We start from the raw sequence: 21917 nt of genomic DNA on the forward strand, positions 1-21917 counted from the left end.
AAAGTTAAGATTTTAGTCAATCTGTTAAACTAAGTTTTATTTGATAATATGTTTTGATATAACAAATTAAAGGGTTTTTGAATAAAAGTTAAAGTTGAACAAAATTGACAAAAATGATTTCTGAAATGAAGTCTAAGAGATAAAATTTTCAATCCTTACTTTGAATTCTTAGAAAATTTTTGAATCAATTTTAAAATAAGTTAAAACAATTTTAATCAAGTAAGAAGTTTTTTTCAACTAGTCAAACTGTTTTTAAAACAAGTCAGAATAGCTCCAGGCAAAAAAGTATCAATGATTTTTTAAATATTGATACCTCTTTTAAAAACAGTACCAAATTGACATTCTGTTTTTCATAAATTCAGCTAAGTATCGATCCGATATCGATACTTTTCATATGGTATTCATAAAAAAAATTTGGTATCGATATTTCAACTCCAACGGTCACTAAACTCTGCATTTAATGTAAAAATTATCAATACATTTTTAGTTGGTATCGATACTTGTTGTTGCAGGTGAATTAATTGCATTGGTTTTCACATCCCCAATGGCCATATTCATATCTCCAACAACCACAACGGTTAGAAATAAATTAAGGGGGTATAAATACCAACTTCCAAATATCCTACAACAACAAGAAAGCATATTCAAGCAAAAAGATAAATCAAACAACCTTCGTGTAACACCCCACACCCAACCTGGTCTCCAGACCCGAGTTATAAAATGCTACATCAACCAACAAAACTTAATCACATGCGTATATAGTTTAGAATAAGAGCAACTACTACTAAAATTAAAATTTTGAGAAAATTTCAAGGCTAATTTAAACATTTACACAATAATAAAAATAGTTTTCACCGCAATTAAGGTTCATTTTTAATAAATCTTGAAAAACCACATAGGTACCGATATCGAATGAGCAGGTATCAATATTTTTATCACGAGTATTGATACTTGTATATGGGTATCGATACCAAAGTTAGATTCTGTCAAATTTTGAAAACATCTCAACTTCGAGGTATCGATATTCATATACCAAATATCGATACATTTTCCCAACATACCAAAAATTCGCAAGTTAAAATGTTATCCATGCTCAAAAAAATATTCTACTCAACACACAATTATAATCTAATTTAACTGAACTTATTAACATCCTTTAAACATTTATCGTGCTATATCCATACATTTAAATAAGAATATCTAACATACATTATCAAACTTAATCTCAAACGTCAATTTAGTCACAAACGAAATCCAAAACAACATCCATATTCCATAAATCTAACACCAATATAGAATTAATAAAATAATATTAATAATCAAAACTAAAACTCTAACCCACATTGCCTTTATTCAGTGAGTTCAAAAGAATCGCAAAAACCAACTACTCAAAAATATTGCCTTGCTTAGATCATTTCCTTCGCCGCTCCACTCAGACCAAAAAAACTACTTATCTGCAAGATGTTCATGTGGAGTGTGAGCTTAAATAAGCTCAGTGAATGTTTAGAATTACCACAAGCTTACACAGCGTCATATGTCAAGCAAGAGTATACTACAACTCACTCATAACCATTTTTTCATCAAGTCAAAATTTCATAAAACTAGCGTATACTCTCACATGCAATTAGACTCAACTTATACATATAATTCATCAAGGCAAAACAACATATTCGTGCTTTGATGACTCATAAGTCTAGCTTATATATTTACATGAATTTACACACAACATTTTCATATATTAATCAATTTATGATAATTTGGCAACTTGGAAACATGAAACATAAAAGTGGACTCTATCACCACACATTGGATGCACGGATCTCCATCACACTGATGACTTAAAGAGTCTAACATATCACATAAGTGTAGAATAATGTTAACCACTCTCCAACACACTAACCTATCCCGGTGAATAGAGCTTAGGTCAACATTCCTTTATCCCTCTAATCTATCCCGGGGCCTCAATGCCCAACTCACAAAACACAAAGGTGAGTACTCACAATCCTATGGCATGTCAACTATATCCAACGGTTTCAAGAGATCACAAGGCCAAAATATCCGCAAATACACACACTTAATTATTGTTTTAATGCACATAATCTCTGTTCAAAATCATCAATTCATATCACAAACTTGTACACAATGTATGCTTATCGGATTCACATTTAATTGCACCTTAAATGCCACAACTATACTCATTGAGCCATCACATATCTGACCACATGTGTGTGCATTAAAATCAGTCTATCACATACAAATATTCACACACATTACCTATTATATCAACATCTCAATCCACAACTAAACATTCATTAAACGTAATTTCACAACAAAGAAACAATATAAGAAAGGCTTACAATCAGAATTTAGGATAGGGGTTTAGGCTATTCCTAAGCTCTCGATTAATGCTATGAATTGATCATACCAACAGTGACTCCAAACACTCACCAATCATACTTCCGCTTACAAGCCGAAAGCTCAAACAAGTTTTTCCTTGCCTTTAGACTTGCTCAAAATGGCTCTCGATTGATCCAGAACTTAACACACATAACAAACACATTCCAGACTCATCAAAAATAGCCTTGAACACAACCAAACAACAAGGAAAACACAATTCAAGTCACTTCTTTCCCACTATCCAAAACTAGCTAATTTTGCCGAAATTGAAGTTTCGACGTCTTAATCTCATATCTAAACCTCCATTTCAATTCCAAATATCCTAAATAACATTAATTTCATATCTAAACCATTAATTTCACCTAAATCAGTTATCCTAAATTTTCCCAAAAAATTAAAGCTTTCAATAATATGAAAAAGGGGAAAACTCTATTCCTAAAAATTCAGTTATGAACTATCAAATTGAGTGAAATACCTTCTAATTAGGATAGAATGAATTAAAAATCACTTTGAAGACACAATTTTACCCTAGATTTCAAGATATACCATTTTTAATCCAAGCTTACTTTAAAAACATCAAATCTAAATAAATCTCCATACAATCGTTTAAAACTTAAACTGAATTAATAACACTCTTCATTTAATCCTAAAATATCATAATATTACCTTAATTTGATGAAAATGACAATCTACAACTCTAATTCAGGATTTGAACTCAAGAAGAACAATGACAAATTTGAGGAAGAAAATACGATTTTTGTTTGAAATTGGGGGTTATTTTGGTGTTTGGAAAGTTAATAAATCTAAAGTAATGAATTAATTTTGAAAGAACTTCGTAATTTTAGGTTTTGGAAAAATTTTGAATGATTTGGTGTTTTGAAAGAAATAAGACGTGAATGACTTAAAGAAGAACAATTTTCAAAAATTGGGCAATTTTCTCTTTAGGTCAGTCCTTGTTTCTCCTCTTTTTCAATTCGGTCTTGACTCAATTAAATTTTTTTTTTTAAAATTAGATCTCAAAATTAAATTTTGTTTTAAGCTAAATAATAAAATAAAAATCTGATTATGACAGTCACATACTTAAATTACTCGTTTACAACCCTATTTTAGTAATCTGACTCAACCACCAGTTAAAAAAAACCCGATTCTACTAATCCAAAACTACTAGGCTTGATTTTGGGACATGACACTTTGTGCCAAATATTTTCATACTTTTCCTTCACACACTTGTGAGCTTTATTTCCACTCTATTTGATCAACTGTTTTTCATTATAATTGAGCTTAATTTGCAAGCACATTGATCTTGTAAGGATTATTTCTTTGTTTTCTTCTTTACATCTCTTTGAGAGGGTTTGTATCTTAAGGTTTGGGTAGAAACATTAAGGGAGTTTGTAAGGTTAAACCTTATCCTCAAAGGTTATCAAATTAGTGAATTTGGGAAAATCCTTAGTAGTGGAAAGTTAAGGTAGTAGAGTAGGAAATTGGGGTCGAACCACTCTAAATTCTTGTGTCAAATTTTTTTATATCATTTCTCTATAGATTTCAAAAATTTTTAAAAGTCAATTCACCCGTCTTGGCAATTTTGGTTTGATTATTTGAGCCAACACAATCCATTGATTATGTTTTGTAATGGTTAAATTTGCGGATAATCATTAAATTGCCTTTACAAGCAAACAAATCATGGTTCTTATAATTGTGAATTATCTTCGTTGAATTTCCGATTTGGTTGTTATGTTTAGTGGCTAAGGAAGCTCAAGAAATAAGGGAAAAGCAAAGTAGATGGATTCGATGACGGCTTCCTAGTGAATTCCAGAACTCAGGTCTTAAATGGTTGTTCACTTTTTTAGTATCGTGTACTGGATATGTTTAACTTAGTCTTTCGCAAATGATGAGTTTATTCTACAACTAAATGTTGATGTATCGTGTTGCATTATGTGTGTTGATATGCAAATGCATGGCTGGTTATAAGTTTAACCATGTTGTGTAGATGAACTGTTTGGCATAATAATATGTCGTGTATTAACCGTGGTATTGGTTGAGTGCTTCTGTATGAAATACATGCATATGAATGATATGCGGAGTAATGGAGGTCTATCGAAGTGTGGTTGAAATGGGAGGAGTAACAGAGAATATGATATGTTCCACATTTTACCTCCAGTATGGCATGTGAATGCAAACCGAGATTGGCGAATTGTTCTGGCCTTGCGGGGGAACACATATGTGTTCAAATTAACAAGGAAGATTTGCAGAGGTTCAGTTGGTTTGTATGGAGAATACGTGAACATAGTTATGAAAGCCCTTTACAGGTAGTATGAAAGCCTTTTAAGGGTAGTATGAGACTCTGCAGAGTCTAAGGCTTTAAGTCGTATGAATAAAAGCAAATCCATGGCCATGGCATAATTCAGGGAGGTCTGCCAGATCGCCTATATGGCATAATCCAGGGAGGTTTGTCAGATTCGCCTACATGGCATAATCCAGTTGAGGCTCGCAACATAGTTCGCGTATGTAAATTTGTTTCTATATGAGGAATTCCTTTTAGAAATTTGCATTTTATGAGTCCGCCTATGTAAGACATGACAGTTCGCCAGATTCGCTTACATGATAGTTATACATGGGATTCCTCCCTGGGGAAGTCCGTGAAATAGTTCGTGTATATGAACTCGTTTCTATATGGGAAATCATTTTTTTATTAATATGTAATGGGTGAGTTGCTTATTCAAGCATGTATCTGTCTAAGACTCTGTGCGAAAGTGTATGTATCAATAATATGGCTAATCGTCTATAATTCAATCCAACTCAATACACGTTTTTCTATTTCTGAAAATAATAATTTTAAATTAATTTTTCAATTAAATAATTTTCTCAACTCGATTCTAATTCCATTAAAATTATTACAACTTTACCGTAAAAGAATCGTGAGAAAATATATTTAATTTTTCTAATTCAACAGATTCACAATAACCAATTAATTTATTTCAATTTTTAACTCCAATTATTTATTTATTTATTTATTTGAAAACCATAAATTACTTCAAAGATCATTTTCATACTTAGTAAGAAAACCACAACCATTTCTGAATGTTACATGTTTCTCATGTTTCTCTAACTTTATCATTTCTATCCATTTTTGTTCATTTGATTCAACATGCAATTTATTTCTGGTTTCAATGAGCTAACGGAGGGGCTGATTGGACATATGTGATTAGGGCTCAAATTATTTATAATTGAATTTTAGCTTTTTGCCTATTAATTATAAACCCATTTAATCATGAAGTCATTTCACTATAGTAATGTGACTGAGCTCTCCCTAATAATATATCATTACGAAAGCTATCAATGTTCGTCCAATGACCTTGTCATAACTGTATTACCCTCATAGGATATCCTTAATATCTTTGAGATAAACTCATTCTCTCAATATGATCCTATTTTATCTCATGATAACCATTACATCTTCCTTCATGAAAAGTCAACTACTACCAAATAGTAATTAAGTCATTTATCACAAAGAAAACGACCCGTGGCCACATTTTTCTTTCCATCTATCAAGTAATGTCAATGAGAGGATATCATTTACTCATTTTTTGGGCTATGAATTCCACTATTTTGAATTATGCTACATATTGCAAAAGTTGTATACCTAACGTACCAACTTTCGATTCCTTATCTATTTGAACTCAGACTTTTTCTTACATCAAAGTATATGATTCACGCATACATAATCCATCATCCACTCAGAAATAAGGTATACCACACTATAAATGTCACAAGTGAATAAATCCATAAACGAATTCAAGATCTTTTTGCTTGGGTTTAATCGATGTACTGTCAGTCCAGTCAGTCACATCTATATATCTATCTTCAGGGAGTCATCAACTCCGATGCCCAATACAAAGCATCTCCCCAATTGGACTTGATAAACGACATATTAGTCTTTCAATCAATTTGCTCATTTCTGATTAGACTAATGACATGTTTCGGTTCGTCTATTAATATTAGTTGTCTTTTTGTATTACGATCCAACCACGTAATATCGCTTAGTATTAGTTAAACATTAAACAACCAATGAGTTAATATTGACTTCTATTTTTTTTACATGAAAAAACCACATAAGGACATTATACAAAGGATGTTAATGTAATTCATGAATAATTTTATTAACCAATCTGTTTGAAAAAATTACAAGTGTACAAACGAATATACTACACTTAGGGCACCAGATCCAACAATAAGTTCGTGAGTTCTTGGACTTGCGAGGTCATGGGCTTGCAAAATCTTAAGTTCACGGGAAATTAGCCTCGTAAGTGCTCCTAACTTACAACATGGTTCTAGTACATGGTGTTGACTAGAGAAGTTGGCAAGACATGAGGCAAGCTCGCTAGGCATAAGTAATAAAAAGGTGACATATGGCCTAGTACGCAACAATAGTTAACATTACGACAACAGTGACGCATATCTCACCTCAAACCACACTCCCAACAAATCAACATTCATTAAAAATTCAAATATTTTAAAAATCCACAACCCCTAAAACACACCAAATTTTTTCTAAGTCCATCCACCTACAACTCCTAGTAAGACCTTAGCTCACAAAAGCCTATACTTCACAACAATGTTAATCATCTCATAGCCATTGAAACAATCCTCACCATGACAAAGAGCAGGCCACAAAACAATCAATGTTTAGGGAGAGGTCACTTTATAACCTCCTTTCAATTATGGGGAAATTGTTATACCTATACCTAGCAAGCTCATTTCATGTCCTGCCAATATCACTAGTTAATGGCACAGTCTAGAATCATCTTGTAAGGCAGGAGCACCCACGATGCCAAGACCTCTATGAGCTCAAGACTCTACAAGCCCATAATCTCTTAGGCCCTAGACCTAGCGAACTCACATTGTGAGGCCACACCCTTGACACAAACAAAACACCTATGACAACCCGTTCCTATGAGAAATTAAATTCCAGAGAGTTTGAAATCAATATAGGATGACACATGGCGTCTTGAGAATAACCAAATGCACCCCTTTATAAAAAACCTAAACATCTAAACAAAACAACTCACGCTATTCACATTCTCAAATATCACTCTTTCTCATCTCGAACTCTAATCTTCCTAAAAAAAACTTAAATTTTAATCACACTTAATCACCTATGACTTTTCGTCTACCGAATGAACCATCATGAGCTGCTACAACCCCAACCTTATATCCACGTATATACGACTTAAAAGGGAGAAGATTTGGTAAGCCATATATATATTTGATGTTTCTTTTTAATCATTAATTTAGTGGGAACATGATAATGGCTTCTCTTCTCTGGCCATGAGAAGAACATAATCTAGTTCAATTTTTGAGAAAACTGAAGAAAAAGTACAAATAATTCACTTTAATGTTTATGTTGTCTTATTTTTCGACTATCAAATTTTACTTTACTTTCCATAAAAATTTATCCAATTAAAACCAATTTAATTTCCCAAACACTATACAGATTATGACAGATTTTTTTTTTAATAAGCTAGACAGATCTTATTGATATATTTGCTCATATGTTTTCCTTTTATATCAATTAATAAAATAAAGTTCACCATAAAAGAGGCTTTAAATTTAAATCCAGCTCATATATTAACTCCAAAAAACACAAGGTCCCAATGTTTTGACCATTTTCAACTTTTTATGAAATATTGAAAATTAAATTATTTCAAAAAAAAAAACCAGAATCCAGATGCCATTACTTTGGGTTTAAATACACATAAATCTAGACCTTACGAAAAGAAGTTAAACTAGTAGACAAACTTTGCTGTAAAAAATGTTTGGTTTCTTTCCTTTAATTTTATCAGCTTTCTTGCTTGGACTAGGATTCTATTTACTACTACAAGTACTTGCAAGAAAGAAGCCTGCAAATTTACCCCGTGGAAGTATGGGGTGGCCTTTGTTTGGGGAGACTCTTGGTTTCCTTAAGCCTCACAGCTCAAACTCCATGGGAAGTTTTCTGCAAGAACATTGCTCAAGGTAACAAGTTTAATTATAAGCAGCGATCAAGATTAATCGCTATTGTTACACTCACTTTCATTGTTAGTTGTAACAATCTAAACATTTGCAAATATTTAATGAATGTTACTGAAAATGTTTGCATTCATTGCTGCTAGACAGGTATGGGAGAGTGTTCAAATCTCATCTATTTGGCTCCCCAACTATAGTTTCCTGCGACCATGAACTTAACATGGTTGTTCTTCAAAATGAAGAGAAGTTATTTAAGGTGAGCTACCCCAGGGCCATGCACGGCATTCTTGGCAAATTCTCTTTGCTTATTGTTTCTGGGGATGTTCATAAGAAGCTGCGAAATATTGGCGTCAGTTTCATCACTTCCTCGAAATCGAACCCGGAGTTCCTTGACTGTGTGGAAAAGATGACTATCTCAATGATGAATTCATGGAAAAATTGCAAGGAAATTGGCTTCTATAAAGAAGTTAAAAAGGTGGGATTAATAAGATGTCAAAAGCTATACATGCCTTAATATCCGTGATTAACAATCTTGTTTTCTTATAAACAGTTCACACTCAATCTTATGGTGAAGCATCTTTTAAGTATTGAACCAGAAGAGCCACTAACCTTCAAGATCCTGGAAGATTTTCTAACTTACATGAAAGGCTTCGTGTCTTTGCCAGTTTACCTCCCTGGTACACCTTATGCCAGTGCAGTGAAGGTACTGATTAGAACCATTTTCTTGTATTTTTTTATTTTCATAAGCAACATTATATAGATTTTGACACATATTTATTCGTGTCATGATGTCTTGTTCGCTTTTGTGGTTTATATTTCCAAATTTAGGGCTAATATTGCTCTACACTTCAAGTTCTCTAATGACATGATACCTAAAGTCACCCTTTCCATCTTTCACTATATGTATATATTGCAGGCTAGGGCAAGGCTTTCTGCAACTGTTAGGGAGATCATAAAAGAAAGGAGAAAGGAGCAGTTGGGGCTTGTTAAAGGAGATTTCTTGGATGCAATTTTGTCGAAAGAGAATCTAAGTGATGAGAAAACAGTAAGCATTGTCTTGGACATGTTGCTTGCTGGTTATGAAACAACTGCAACACTCATGGCCTTGATTGTCTACTTTCTTTCTCTTTATCCAAATGTTTTAGCACATTTAAAGGTAACACTTTTCTCTCTCTCTCTCTTTCTTCCATGCATGCATCAATTAAACTTTTCTTTCTTTCTCTGTACATTTTACTTTTCTCACAATATTGTTTATGCCAGCAAGAACATAATGCAATAAGGAAAAACAAAGAAAATGGTGAATCCTTGAATTGGGAAGATTACCAGAAAATGGAATTCACTTGCAATGTAAGAAAGTATTTCATTTACAAGACATCTGTATGTACAACATATATCAAAGGACAAAACTTAAAATGGTAGCCTTTTCTTATATATGAATATATATATATATATATATAGGTTATTTACGAATCGCTGAGATGTGGAAATGTAGTCAAATTTGTGCACCGGGTTGCTCTTCAAGATGTCAAATTTAAAGGTTAATAACGACAACCCTTCATCCATTCTCTATATATGATTTTGTTTCATAATCATATATGCTATTACATTTGGGAGAGAGTTATATATATACAGATTTTTACATATATTTAACTGTTGTAGGATATTTCATTCCCTCGGGATGGAAGATACTTCCAGTGTTGACTGCAGTTCACTTTGATCCATCTCTTCACGAAAATCCTATGGAGTTTAACCCTTGGAGATGGACTGTAAGTGTTTGTATATATATAAGAAAATAAATGAAAGAGAAAAAAAAAGAAGATATCATTATTCATCTAGATGCAGGTAATATATCTATAGGTATGGTGGTTGGTCGACATAGAAAAGCGAGCCATGCATATGCATTAGACTAAAAGAAAAACAGTATATTTATTTTGTTATGTTCTGTTGTTTGTGTAATTCAATAGTCGGCCATTTGGATGACACAGGATAAAGCAACAAGCAAAAAAGTGATGCCATTTGGTGGTGGTCCTCGGTTATGTCCCGGGGCTGACCTTGCTAAAGTAGAAATTGCTTTCTTCCTTCATCATCTTGTCCTCAATTATAGGTAAAATTTGAGCATCAATAAAATTTAAAATTCCCATCATATATATATATGTTAAATGGATCCTCTATGGTCATTGCTTCCCACTTAGGAACCAGCACAATAATTAGCTTTGATCTTTCTTTTATAATGACCGGGACTCAGATATTTCTCCTGTATCATTATATGTATGGGGATTTAGGCATCATTTTTGTGTACATTTATGTCAAACTGCATTAATATATATCGGTTACTTTCTCTTATGAATCGTAATTGGATGTGGGATTTTCTTCTTTTCTTTTTTCCAAAAAGGTGGAAAACAATGGCAGATGATTCCCCTCTTGCATACCCTTATGTGGAGTTCAGGAGAGGCCTACTTTTGGAGATTGAGCCAATACAAGCCAAGGCTGGAAAGATAGAAACCTGACATGTAGTATTTAAGTATACATACACAGTAGCGTTTGAGCTATAAAACTATATATGATTTGGTTGTTTCCATTGAAAGACTGGTAAATTTCAGATGTAAAGTTCAGGGGTATGGAAAAAGCCTTTGTCATGTAGGAATTAATGCAATTGGTTTCTTATCTTGTTAATATATCTATATTCAATACATTCAAATATAAGTATAGGATTCTTCATATATATAATATATTCTCAGCAGAAAGGCATATTATTAATAATAAATGGGGGGGCATACCCCAATGTTCCAAACATTGATACAGTAGAAGATGCTGAAGCAAACAACCAAACAAAAACAAAACCCGAAAATTAAGCAATTACTACCAGCGAGCACAAAAACTAGAAGATCTTTTAGCACCTGCTTTAGCAAGCGAATCAGCCATGAAATTCTTATCACCATACCCAACTTTCGACTAACTTTTTTTTTGATTATTCAATTTTAAAAACTTTAAATTTCTATCACTAATATTTTTAAAATTTAAAATTTTAGCCGCTTACCATTAAATAAAGAGAAATTGATGTGGGCCTGTTTTTATTGGTCTAATAACAAATTTAATCTTCTAATGTTTACATATTTTATTAATTTATTTTAAATTTTAAATTTTAAATTTAATAAATTTAACCCTCAATATTTACAAAATTTATCATTTAGTTCTAATTATAAATATTTCAATAAATTTAGCCATAAACATTTACAAAATTTATCAATTTAATTCTAAATCTAAAAGTTTAAAAGGAAGATTATTTTAATAAAAATATAAAAGGATATTTTAAAATCTAAAAGCATAAATAAATTATAAATAAAAACCAAAAGGATATGTGTGGAAATAAATATATTATTATTAAATAAAATAAATTATAAATAATGTAAGTACTCTCAAAATCACTTCTTCCCTTGCAGTAAAAATCAGCTTCATTATATAGAATTCAGGATATTGTGTAAACTTAAGATTTCGGTCTGTTTGATTGTCGATAAATTATTTTCCGTAAAATGATTTACGGAAAATGTTTTACTTTTACGTAAAATGATTTCTTGGAAAATATTTTCGGTGTTTGATTGGATCTGTAAAATATTTTTCTGCTTGGTGATTTTTGAAAATATTTTTCGAAAAGTTGTTTTACATATATTAATATATATTAATAATTTTTATATTTTAAATTATTTTTACATATATTGCAATGATTTATTTATAATAATACCCAATTATTAAGCTACAATATTAATCGTTATAAATTGAAAAAAAACTAATATCAAATAAATTATTTTTAATTGTGTTAAAAAAATAAGTATTGAATAATTAAAAAAACAAGTTACTGGAAAATCGATAAACAGAAGCAGTTTTCTACCGGAAATGAAGGAATGAATGAAGGAGGCGATAGAGAGGAGAGCACGGAAAATGTCTTACGGAAATTGAAAGGGTAAGACATTTTCCCTAAAATATAACCCACTTTCCATTGTTTTGGAGTTCATTTTCCAAATGGAAAATGTTTTCCGCCAATCAAACGCTGGAAAAGTTAGAAACGATTTTCCGGAAAACCAATTCCGTCAATCAAACAGACCCTTCATTTCACACATACGAGTTACCAAATAAATATTCACATAAAAAGATGATAATTATGATCAAAATCATTTTATTTGGCAGGGTTTGAATCTAGAAGACACCCTGATCACACCCCATTTTACCAAATCCCCTAAATTAATGTGAGAAGCACACAGATTGTAAATCTTCTCACCTATAACATGGTAAGCACCTGCATATTGCAGCTATTCCAAAGTGAAAACAATCATTACCAGGCTACTCTGCAATAAATCAGGTAGTAGAACTACAACTATCAGCAAGGAAAATTGTTGATTCATAGTCCTTTCTGAAAATGTTCAACTGCAATCCATCCAATCAATTTCATAGGAAGCTTTATATTCTTCGGCAACCATGTTGCCAAAACAAAACTGGATGTCTTTAGTTAGAATGAATTTGGCCTAGGCAACAAGTAAGTAAAATTCATTGCAAAAGATCAAGGCAATGTGTACTTGGCTGTTCGAATCAGTCAGAACTCTGTGCCTATGCTAAAGGTCGCTTAAAATGTGTTTTGAAATTGAAGACTAATGAAGAAAGGATGAAAATGAAGAGCAAGTAAATTACCGCTAGGGAAGAAGCAATTTTGAGAGCTGCATCATTTATAATTTATTTTATTTAATATTAATAAAATTATTTTTAATACATATGTTTTGGTTTTTTATTTATGCTTTTTATATTTTTAAAAAATAAATTTTATCATTTTTATCCAAAATAATTTTTTAAATACTTTTGTTTTTGTTTTTTTTAACTTTTAGATTTAGGATTAAACTGACAAATTTTATAAATGTTCGTGGCTAAATTAATTGAATTTTAAAATTAGAACTAAATGACAAATTTTGTAAACATTGAAGGGCTAAATTTATTATTAGGCCAATAAAAATAGGCCCACATTAGTTTCTTGTTAAGTATTTAACATTGGGTTACTAAAATTTTAAATTTTCAAAATATTGGTGATAAAATTGAAAGTTTTAAAGTTGAGTAACCAAAATAAAATTTACTTGAAAATTGGGTAACCACCTAGATAGTTTACCCTATATATTTTATAAAATATAAATTCCTTAAAATATTCAACCTAATCATATAATATAACACATATTTATATTCAACTCCTTAAATCTTAACAATATAATTGGTTTGGTATGACTGAGCTCAAGTCATATATTATATAGATTTATATTTGATAGATTAATAATATATAAATCTATATATACTACCACTGAGACCCCTTTAGATTGTATCACAACTCCACTGTGATAAAGTTTAAAGGCAAAATAACTTCCATCAAAACACAAATTTTTAGTGTTTTTGAAATACTTCAGGAAGTATTTTGAAGAATTCTAGTATGATTTATTGTCTTTGTTTAAAGAGATACCACAGGCAAAAAGTTAAAGTGAATAGCATTTATTTTATACCATAACAAGAAGTTTAAATGAGGTAAAAATCTAGTGGTTTATGGCAGTCATATAGCTTGGATTCACAAGTCTACAAATGCTTATATATTGAAGATTTATTTACTAATTTTTGTGGGTGAATTTGAAAGCTCAGTCTATTCAACTATGAGGAACATTCATGAGCTTTTTTGTGTTGTAAAAAAAAAACTATTGTATCAATTTGGTCTAAATTTTTATAAAGGAACGACTTAGTAGGAGAGTTGAAGTTAGATAATGGAGGTGAGGTTGAAAAGAGTTGAGTCAGTTAAGCTTAAATCATATCTTGTACAATTGAATTATAATGGGTTACTCTCTGGGTAATGTTTCACAGATATGAGTGATTTTTTATTGTGTAACCAATTCATGTGTTTTCCTATTTATTTTTCCAATTTTAGTTGTTCCTTAGTTGCAACTTAAAATACAATTAAACCAGTAACTCAATACTAACATTTGGTTTCAAATCTAGACATTAGACTAATTTGGTAAAGATTCTGTTATTGAATTGTTGAGATGTGGAAGGAAGTTCGATTTCCAAATATCTTATACTCGATGCCTCCAACTAAGCTTACTAGAAAGCATGCATGAGGGAATTCATTATGTCCATAAATAAGAAGGTGAGGAGAGTTGTCTCACTAGTTGGGATCCACTAATTTTAGTTGTTCCTTAGTTGTAACTTAAAATACAATTAAACCAGTAACTCAATACTAACATTTGGTATCAAAAATAGACACTAGACGAATTTGGTAAAGATCCCGTTATTGAATTGTTGAGATGTGGAAGGAAGTTCGATTTTCAAATATCTTATACTCGATGCCTCCAACTAAGATTACTAGAAAGCATGCATGAGGGAATTCATTATGTCCATAAATAAAAAGGTGAGGAGAGTTGTCTCACTAGTTAGGATCCACCAACTACTGAAGTTAATAGAGCTAGAAAGCAGACAACTCAAACAGGCTCGGATCAGGCTTATTTTGGAATTGAATTTTTCGGGATTGGATCAGCTCGAGCTTGAGCTTTCTCAACCTCAATTTTTCTTAAGCTCAAATCTGTTACGGGCTCGAACTTTCTTAAGCTCAGGCCCTTTTGAACTCAGATTTTTTGGGTTTGAATTTTTTCATATTCGGGCTCACATCGAGCTGGGGGGCTCTAACTTTTCTCAATTAAGATTTTCTCAAGCTTGAATCTGTTACGAGCTCAGGCTTTCTTAGACTCAAATTGTTATGTGCTTGGATCAACACAAGCAAGCTTTCGGACTCGAACCTGTTTTGCTAGCTCTAAAGTTAATGCTGCTAGGACATCCAAGCCAAAAATTACTTGGACCGCTAAGAAGGATAAGCTAACCAACTTTAATTCAAAGGTTTTTAAAGCCATATTTAACAATATGGATCCTCAAGAATTTAGAAGCATCTCCAAGTGCACTATTGCTCCAAAAGCATTAACCATTCTTGAGACTGCTCATAAATGGGTTTGTATTGTGAAGCAATCCAAACTCTAAATGTTAACATCTGGGTTTGAAATTTTGAGAATGCTAGAAGATGAATATTTGTTTGATATCTATGCTAAGTTAGGTGACACTACCAAGTATTTATCCTTGATGAAAAGTACTCAAATGCCAAGTTGGTGCTGAAAGTATTAAGGTCTCTAACAAAATGTTTCTCCATCAAGGTGACACCATTGAGAAACTAGTTAAGGACACTAACATAATGAGAATTGATAAGTTGATTAGGTCTCTACAAACATTTGATATGATTCTAGAGGAAACTAAAAAGGGCAAAGTCAAGACAAAGGAGAACATAGCTTTGCAACATGCTTCTTGACTTGCAACTACCATTAAGAATCTGTAAAAGCAATTGACCCTTTTAGTTAAGAACTTCAATCAGGCATTTAAGAAGTTCTTTGGAAAAAGCAAAGTATTTGAAGGAGGTCGAAGCTTTAACAAAGGAAAAGAGAAAGATGTTGCCAATGAAAAGAACCCCATTTAAAAAAGAAAGGCATACAATGTCACAAATGAGAGAGATGTGACCATATACAAGCTGAGTATGTTGATACACTAAAGAAGAAGCATCTATGTGTGACATAGAGTGATGATGAGTAAGCTAGTGAAAAGGATGTATATGATAAGCACCTAAGTATTATTGTGTCTTCAGTTCCCAAGTGACAACTAGAATTGCAACTTATTCTGATATCAATGATAGTGATGTTAAATCAACAAAAGATTTCATGGAAACCTACAAGTCTATGCTTGACAAATAGGCTTGGGTTTGTAAGATCAATGTACAGCTTATTGATGAGAAATCTATGTTTAAATAGGATAATTGTAGGTTTATGAAAAAGCTTGAGGAGAAAGACTACTTGTTAACTGAAAAAGGAGCCAAACTTAATGAAGTTGTGAAGAAGTTGATCCCAACCTAGTCTATTTTAAAAAAAAGGCAAGTTCTAAGAGTGAGAAGTTGGATAAAATCCTTGTTATTGCAAGAAAGGACATAGTCATAGCCATGGATTTTTAGGATATGTGGGCATAAGTGATGAAAATGTGACCCCAATAGCTTTTGTGAAAGCAAAGAAAATTGTTGATGAACCTAGAAGCTCCCAGAAGGTTGAAGCTACTTACATTATTAAGAACTAAAAGTATAAGGGAAGAGTAGTGTGTTATTGTTGTAATGCCTCAGGAAATATCAACCCCATATGTTACAAACTACTGAAGGATCTTAGAAGAAAGAAGTTAGTTGCATCACTAATTGTAACTCAAGCTACAACTAACATAAAACAAAAGTAGAAACTTGTCTTAAAAAAAAAGATCAAAAGTTCTTTCTAGTTAATCAATAATCCTAAAAGGATTCCACCGAACATATATGTTATTTTGATAATGAATTCCATGCATATGACTAAGAGTAAAGACTACCTAAAAGAGTTCTAAGAAAACCATGAAGGAAGGCTGACCTTCTATGATAGAGGAAAAGGTAAAATACTTGGAAAAGGTGTGACCAATCTAGAAGGAATGAAAAAGCTTTAGAATATGTTCCTTGTTGAGCGCTTAAATGCTAACACAATCAGTATAAGCCAACCTTATGACCAAGGCATGTTGGTGAATTTTACTGAGAGAGCTACAATGTGACTAACAAGTTAAATGAATTTATCATAGAAGGAGCCAAAATATTCAAAAATTGCTATAGGTTAGTAAAACCACTCACTTGCAATCGAGAAAGCTTTTTAGGTCTTAAGCTATGGCATGAGAGACTTGGCCATGTGCACTTCAGAAGATTACAAAGATTGGTAAAATATAATGTTGTTAGAGGATTGTCAAAGTTAAAAGGAGCAATTCCCAAAATGTGTGTTGAGTGCTTAAAGGGGAAACAACAACATAAGTTGCATCTTTAATTACAATTGATTCAAATAATTGATCTGTAAAGCTTCAGCACATGGACTTGATAGGTTGATATAGAATAAAAGCTTGAGAGGTAAAAGATATGTTCTTGTATATGTAGATAATTATTCTAGGTTTACATAGGTTAGATTCTTGCGTGAAAAATCTAACACATTTGGTGCCTACAAGAAGTTGTGTAAGAAACTAATTAATGAAAAAGGCTAGCTCATTGGGAAAATTGTCAAGATAAGGAGCAACCATGGAAAGGAATTCAATAAAGAAAAATTATCAAAATTTTGTGATAGTGCACGCATTCAACATGATTTTTCTCCCAAAACTCCACAGTGGAATGGGGTTGTTGAAAGAAGGAACAAGACCATCTAAAATATGGCTTTAATCATGTTAAATGCCAAAGGGATTTCACAAAAGTTTTGAGAAAAAGTTATGAATACAAGTTGTTATGTGATCAATAGAGCTCTAAGGCCTAAATAAGGATGACACCTTATCAAATGTTGAGGCCAACAGTGGGGATACTTCCATGTGTTTGGAAGTGTGTGCTGTTTACTTTAAGACATAAGCTAAAAAAGGAAGTTTGAAGCACACAACGATGAAGGCATATTCATTGGTTATTCCACAAATAACAAGGTTTACAAAGTGTACAATAAATACACTAAATCTGTGATGGATTCCATTAATGTAATGGTTAAAAGATAAGCTTGAAAGTTCTTTAGTGGTTGAGTATTCTAATGAACATCCAATGGAGACTATTGTAGAAGAAGTTGCAATTGAACAAGCAACTAAGCAGAAACATAATGAAAATCAACCTATAGATGACCTTTCTAAACTTAAATCATCCTTTAAAGAATGTAAAAATCATCCTTTGGATAATTTTCTTGGCGATGTTATCAATGGCATAAGGACAAGGGGCAACTTTGGGCCAAACTACCATAATCCCTACTTTTTTCAACTCCAAAGAACTAAAGCTCTCATCATGTTTCACTTCCTTGCAGAAACAATTTACGTGGTTGACATTGTTTTTCACCACCTTTTCATCATTCTTTATATCAATTCCATCCGGGTCTCATTCCTTAAACAATTTTCTTTTCTTTAGTCCAACTCAATCCTCTTAATCAAAAGATTTTAAATAAATTTATTTATATTTATTTAAAAAACAATGTAAACCTATACTTTTTTTTTTGTAAAGAGATTAAAATATACATGTTGAAATAATTGAATTTCCTATTTCAATTTTCAGGTTGTGACTTCATTTTAAAAGAAAAAATTCAATCAACCTTTTTTTTTTTTTTTTCAAATTTAGAAACAAAGGAAAGGTATGCAAAAGAAAAGAAAAACAAATCCAAAGCCGCTTTGGATAAATAACTTTTGAAGTTAAGCATAATATGAAAATAAGTTATAAAACGGTACCCTTATTAGCAAAAAACAGAAAAAAAAAAAAAACTCTTTCCTTCTCTTTATAGGTTTCCTTCTATTCTGCCAAATCCCTACCCGTTCTTTCCTTGCTTTTAAATTTTATTCAAATTTTATTTTTAGGTCAAATAATCAATCGATTTGAGGAAAAAATAAACAAAAGAAATGTCGAAATCGGTGATCGAAACGCCTCCGAAGGGCGGATTTAGCTTCGATCTTTGTAAAAGAAACGAGATGCTTGCAAAGAAAGGCGCTAATCCGCCTTCGTTTCGGAAAACTGGTACCACAATTGTTGGCTTGATTTTCCAGGTACTATTTTGGGGAAAGTTGAATTCTGGGCTTTAATCTTTGTGCTCGTTTTACTTGTATTTAGTGTACTATTTATATATTCAATTTGGGTTTTTGATTGGTTGATACTGGGCAGTTTAAACTCTTTGTTTTCGATTTTATTGTTGGTTTTTAGATTTAAGAGTAGAAAGGAAGAATTATACTAATGAATCTATGTTATAGAAATAAAGAAGCTAAATTTTAGAATGTCATTAGTCATTAACCAGTTGTTGATTCTTCCAAGAGTGTTATGTAAAGGCTGAAGTTGGAAAAACTTGGTTAAAGTAGTAGTCTTTAAGATTTTGCTCAAGTGACTGCTTTCACGATTTGTATCTCAACTTTAAGGTCGAGATATTTGTCACTGCAAATAAATGATTAACCAAATGGAATTGTGGGTTATAGGACAGAAACTGAGATGACTGTTGTTGATTAATACGCTCGGCAGAACTTGAAAAGTACCTAGAGATGGCACCATTTTGTCATAAATGTTTGCAGCTAATCTCCGTATTTGTTTTGTAAATGTAGGCTATTCTGACGCTAGTTTGGCAATGCCATTGTTCTTATTTGAAATTTTATATAGGATGGTGTTATTCTTGGAGCAGACACGAGAGCAACTGAAGGGCCTATAGTTTGTGATAAGAATTGTGAGAAAATTCATTACATGGCACCAAACATTTATTGCTGTGGAGCTGGAACCGCTGCAGACACAGAGGCAGTGACTGGTACTTTCTGAAATTGGTTTTTGATGCTTTGATATGGTTCTGCCAACATCAGTAGTTTCTTTGAATTTCATGCTTGAACAGCTCTAGTGGTAAACTGTTATATTAGAATTCTCATGTTACTGTAGCTAACCCATTGTGATGGTCTTATATGTGTCTCCAGACATGGTCAGCTCACAGCTCCAGTTACATCGCTATCATACTGGTAGAGAGTCTAGGGTTGTTACAGCATTGACCCTTCTCAAGAGACACCTTTTCAAGTAAAGTTTTTGCCTCTTTTGATATTCTTTGACTGACAACATACTCATAATACAAAGCCTATAGAGAGTAACTGCTTAATAACTTGTCCAGCTATCAAGGCTATGTTTCGGCTGCTCTGGTACTTGGTGGTGTTGATGTCACCGGACCCCATTTACATACTGTAAGTTCTCTTCAACTGTTTGGCGCTTCAAAATGACAGTAGCATTTTTTCTTCTTTATTAGTTGGTTTCTTATCACTACAATTGTTAAAAATCTGCAGATATACCCCCATGGATCTACTGACACGTTGCCATTTGCTACGATGGGTTCTGGTTCTCTGGCAGCAATGGCTGTTTTTGAATCAAATTACAGAGAAGGCCTTACCGTAAGTTCATCTGTTCCATTCTTTTGGTGTCTTGAAGATTGAAGAGATAGTCACCTTCACATGTTTTGCAACTATGAGTTTGTTTGGGTGTAAAATCTTTTATCAAAAGTAATTGTTCTTGCATTCGTGGTATAAAGTAAAATAAATTAGCTTAACAGCGTTATATTTTGATCCATTGAATCTGGGCAACTGATTCTTCTCTTATCAGAGAGATGAAGGAATAAAACTTGTAACTGAGGCCATATGCTCTGGTATCTTCAATGACCTAGGAAGTGGAAGCAATGTCGATATTTGTGTAATTACCAAGGTATGTTGTTAGCCACCAGCCACGTTTTTTTAGGAAAGTACATCTTATGTTCATTTTGGTGTGAGTTTCTCATTTTCTTGAATCATACCTCAGGGCGGCAAAGAATACTTGAGGAACCATCTTCAACCTAACCCTCGCACTTACACCAGTTCCAAGGGCTATTCGTTTCCAAAGAAGACAGGTTAATAACAATAAGCTTTACAATGTCAATCCATTTTCACTATATAATTTCAGTGGTTACTTTGCTAATTTTTTAATTTCTATGATTACAGAGGTCCTCTTGACAAAAATCACGCCATTGAAGGAGAAAGTTGAGATCATTGAAGGAGGAGGAGATGTGATGGAAGAGTGACACGCTTATTTATGTTACTACATCATCTTTATAGCCTCACTTATGCTCTGTCAAAGAAGTGTTTATCAGTAGTATTCTGAAATTGTTTGTTTTCACCTAAGATTTTGTTGGCTAATGAATCTTTTGAGGTGTTTTTAACATTTTAGTTAAATGATTCAAATGGAAATGTTAGTAGTGAATTTCAGAGCACCCCAAAGTCTTTGTTATCTGCTTCTTTAGTTTCATTAGTCCTTGTTCACTTGTTGGTTGGCATGTTGACATTGTTATCATCTTTCACGGGTTTCCCTCTGAAGAATCTGAGGGGAAGATTATACAACTGGTAACATATTCTTATTTTTCAAAATTTCGTGTTACTTCATTTAGTTTGCTTTTTCTTGGGTTACAGATCTCTTTCATCAGAAGCTCCCTTGACGGGTTTGATCTTCTTTTTTTTTTTTTTCCTAAAATCTAAATCCTGTCGAGTTGTTCTACAAATTTCTTTGTGAGTTTGCCTTTTCCATAATTTAGATAAATATTTTATTTTTCATTGCTGTTAATTTCTTTGTGGCTAAAGCTTGACGCTCGATTATGAATTTTACAGTTTTACTTTTATATAGTAACAATAATTGGCATTATTGGCTTAATGCACTGTTCTTATGACCAGTTTAGCATTGTTTTTAAATTACATGATGACAAACTTATCAAAGATTGGAGCTTTTTATTTCTGTTCAAAAGTGAATGAATAGTTGTGATTTTGGCTAAACGATCCTTATGTTGGAATAAATGAAATAAAATGGATTTTTATTCGTACAATATTTAGATATATAACGGATTTTTATTAGTACGATTTTTAGATATATATGCAAATAG

General features: G+C 32.3%; 2 protein-coding genes across 2 annotated transcripts; both read left to right on the plus strand.

Moving 5' to 3' along the window:
- Positions 1-8187: 8187 nt before the first annotated feature.
- LOC105779232 (cytochrome P450 724B1) lies at positions 8188-11075 on the plus strand. The gene is made up of 9 exons (XM_012603005.2): positions 8188-8409; positions 8551-8875; positions 8951-9103; positions 9317-9556; positions 9661-9747; positions 9859-9937; positions 10060-10166; positions 10386-10504; positions 10793-11075. The coding sequence occupies exons 1-9, from the start codon at positions 8207-8209 to the stop codon at positions 10905-10907; spliced, it is 1428 nt and encodes a 475-aa protein (XP_012458459.2). The 5' UTR covers positions 8188-8206; the 3' UTR covers positions 10908-11075.
- A 7696-nt stretch (positions 11076-18771) lies between these two features.
- Positions 18772-21257, plus strand: LOC105780594 (proteasome subunit beta type-7-B). Its single transcript, XM_012605010.2, has 8 exons — positions 18772-19047; positions 19646-19787; positions 19948-20044; positions 20136-20205; positions 20305-20409; positions 20618-20716; positions 20810-20897; positions 20989-21257. The coding sequence occupies exons 1-8, from the start codon at positions 18904-18906 to the stop codon at positions 21066-21068; spliced, it is 825 nt and encodes a 274-aa protein (XP_012460464.1). The 5' UTR covers positions 18772-18903; the 3' UTR covers positions 21069-21257.
- The last annotated feature ends 660 nt before the right edge of the window (positions 21258-21917 follow it).

This window comes from Gossypium raimondii, chromosome 4 (genome assembly GCF_025698545.1).
Source record: "Gossypium raimondii isolate GPD5lz chromosome 4, ASM2569854v1, whole genome shotgun sequence".
NCBI classification, from domain to species: Eukaryota; Viridiplantae; Streptophyta; class Magnoliopsida; order Malvales; family Malvaceae; genus Gossypium; species Gossypium raimondii.

Coding starts and splice junctions, on each gene's coding strand:
- LOC105779232 (XM_012603005.2), top strand. CDS start 8,207: ATGTTTGGTTTCTTTCCTTTAATTTTATCAGCTTTCTTGCTTGGACTA. Junction 8,876..8,950: donor TCTATAAAGAAGTTAAAAAG/GTGGGATTAATA, acceptor TCTTATAAACAG/TTCACACTCAATCTTATGGT. Junction 10,505..10,792: donor CATCTTGTCCTCAATTATAG/GTAAAATTTGAG, acceptor TTTTCCAAAAAG/GTGGAAAACAATGGCAGATG.
- LOC105780594 (XM_012605010.2), top strand. CDS start 18,904: ATGTCGAAATCGGTGATCGAAACGCCTCCGAAGGGCGGATTTAGCTTC. Junction 20,045..20,135: donor CTCAAGAGACACCTTTTCAA/GTAAAGTTTTTG, acceptor TAACTTGTCCAG/CTATCAAGGCTATGTTTCGG. Junction 20,410..20,617: donor ATTACAGAGAAGGCCTTACC/GTAAGTTCATCT, acceptor TTCTCTTATCAG/AGAGATGAAGGAATAAAACT.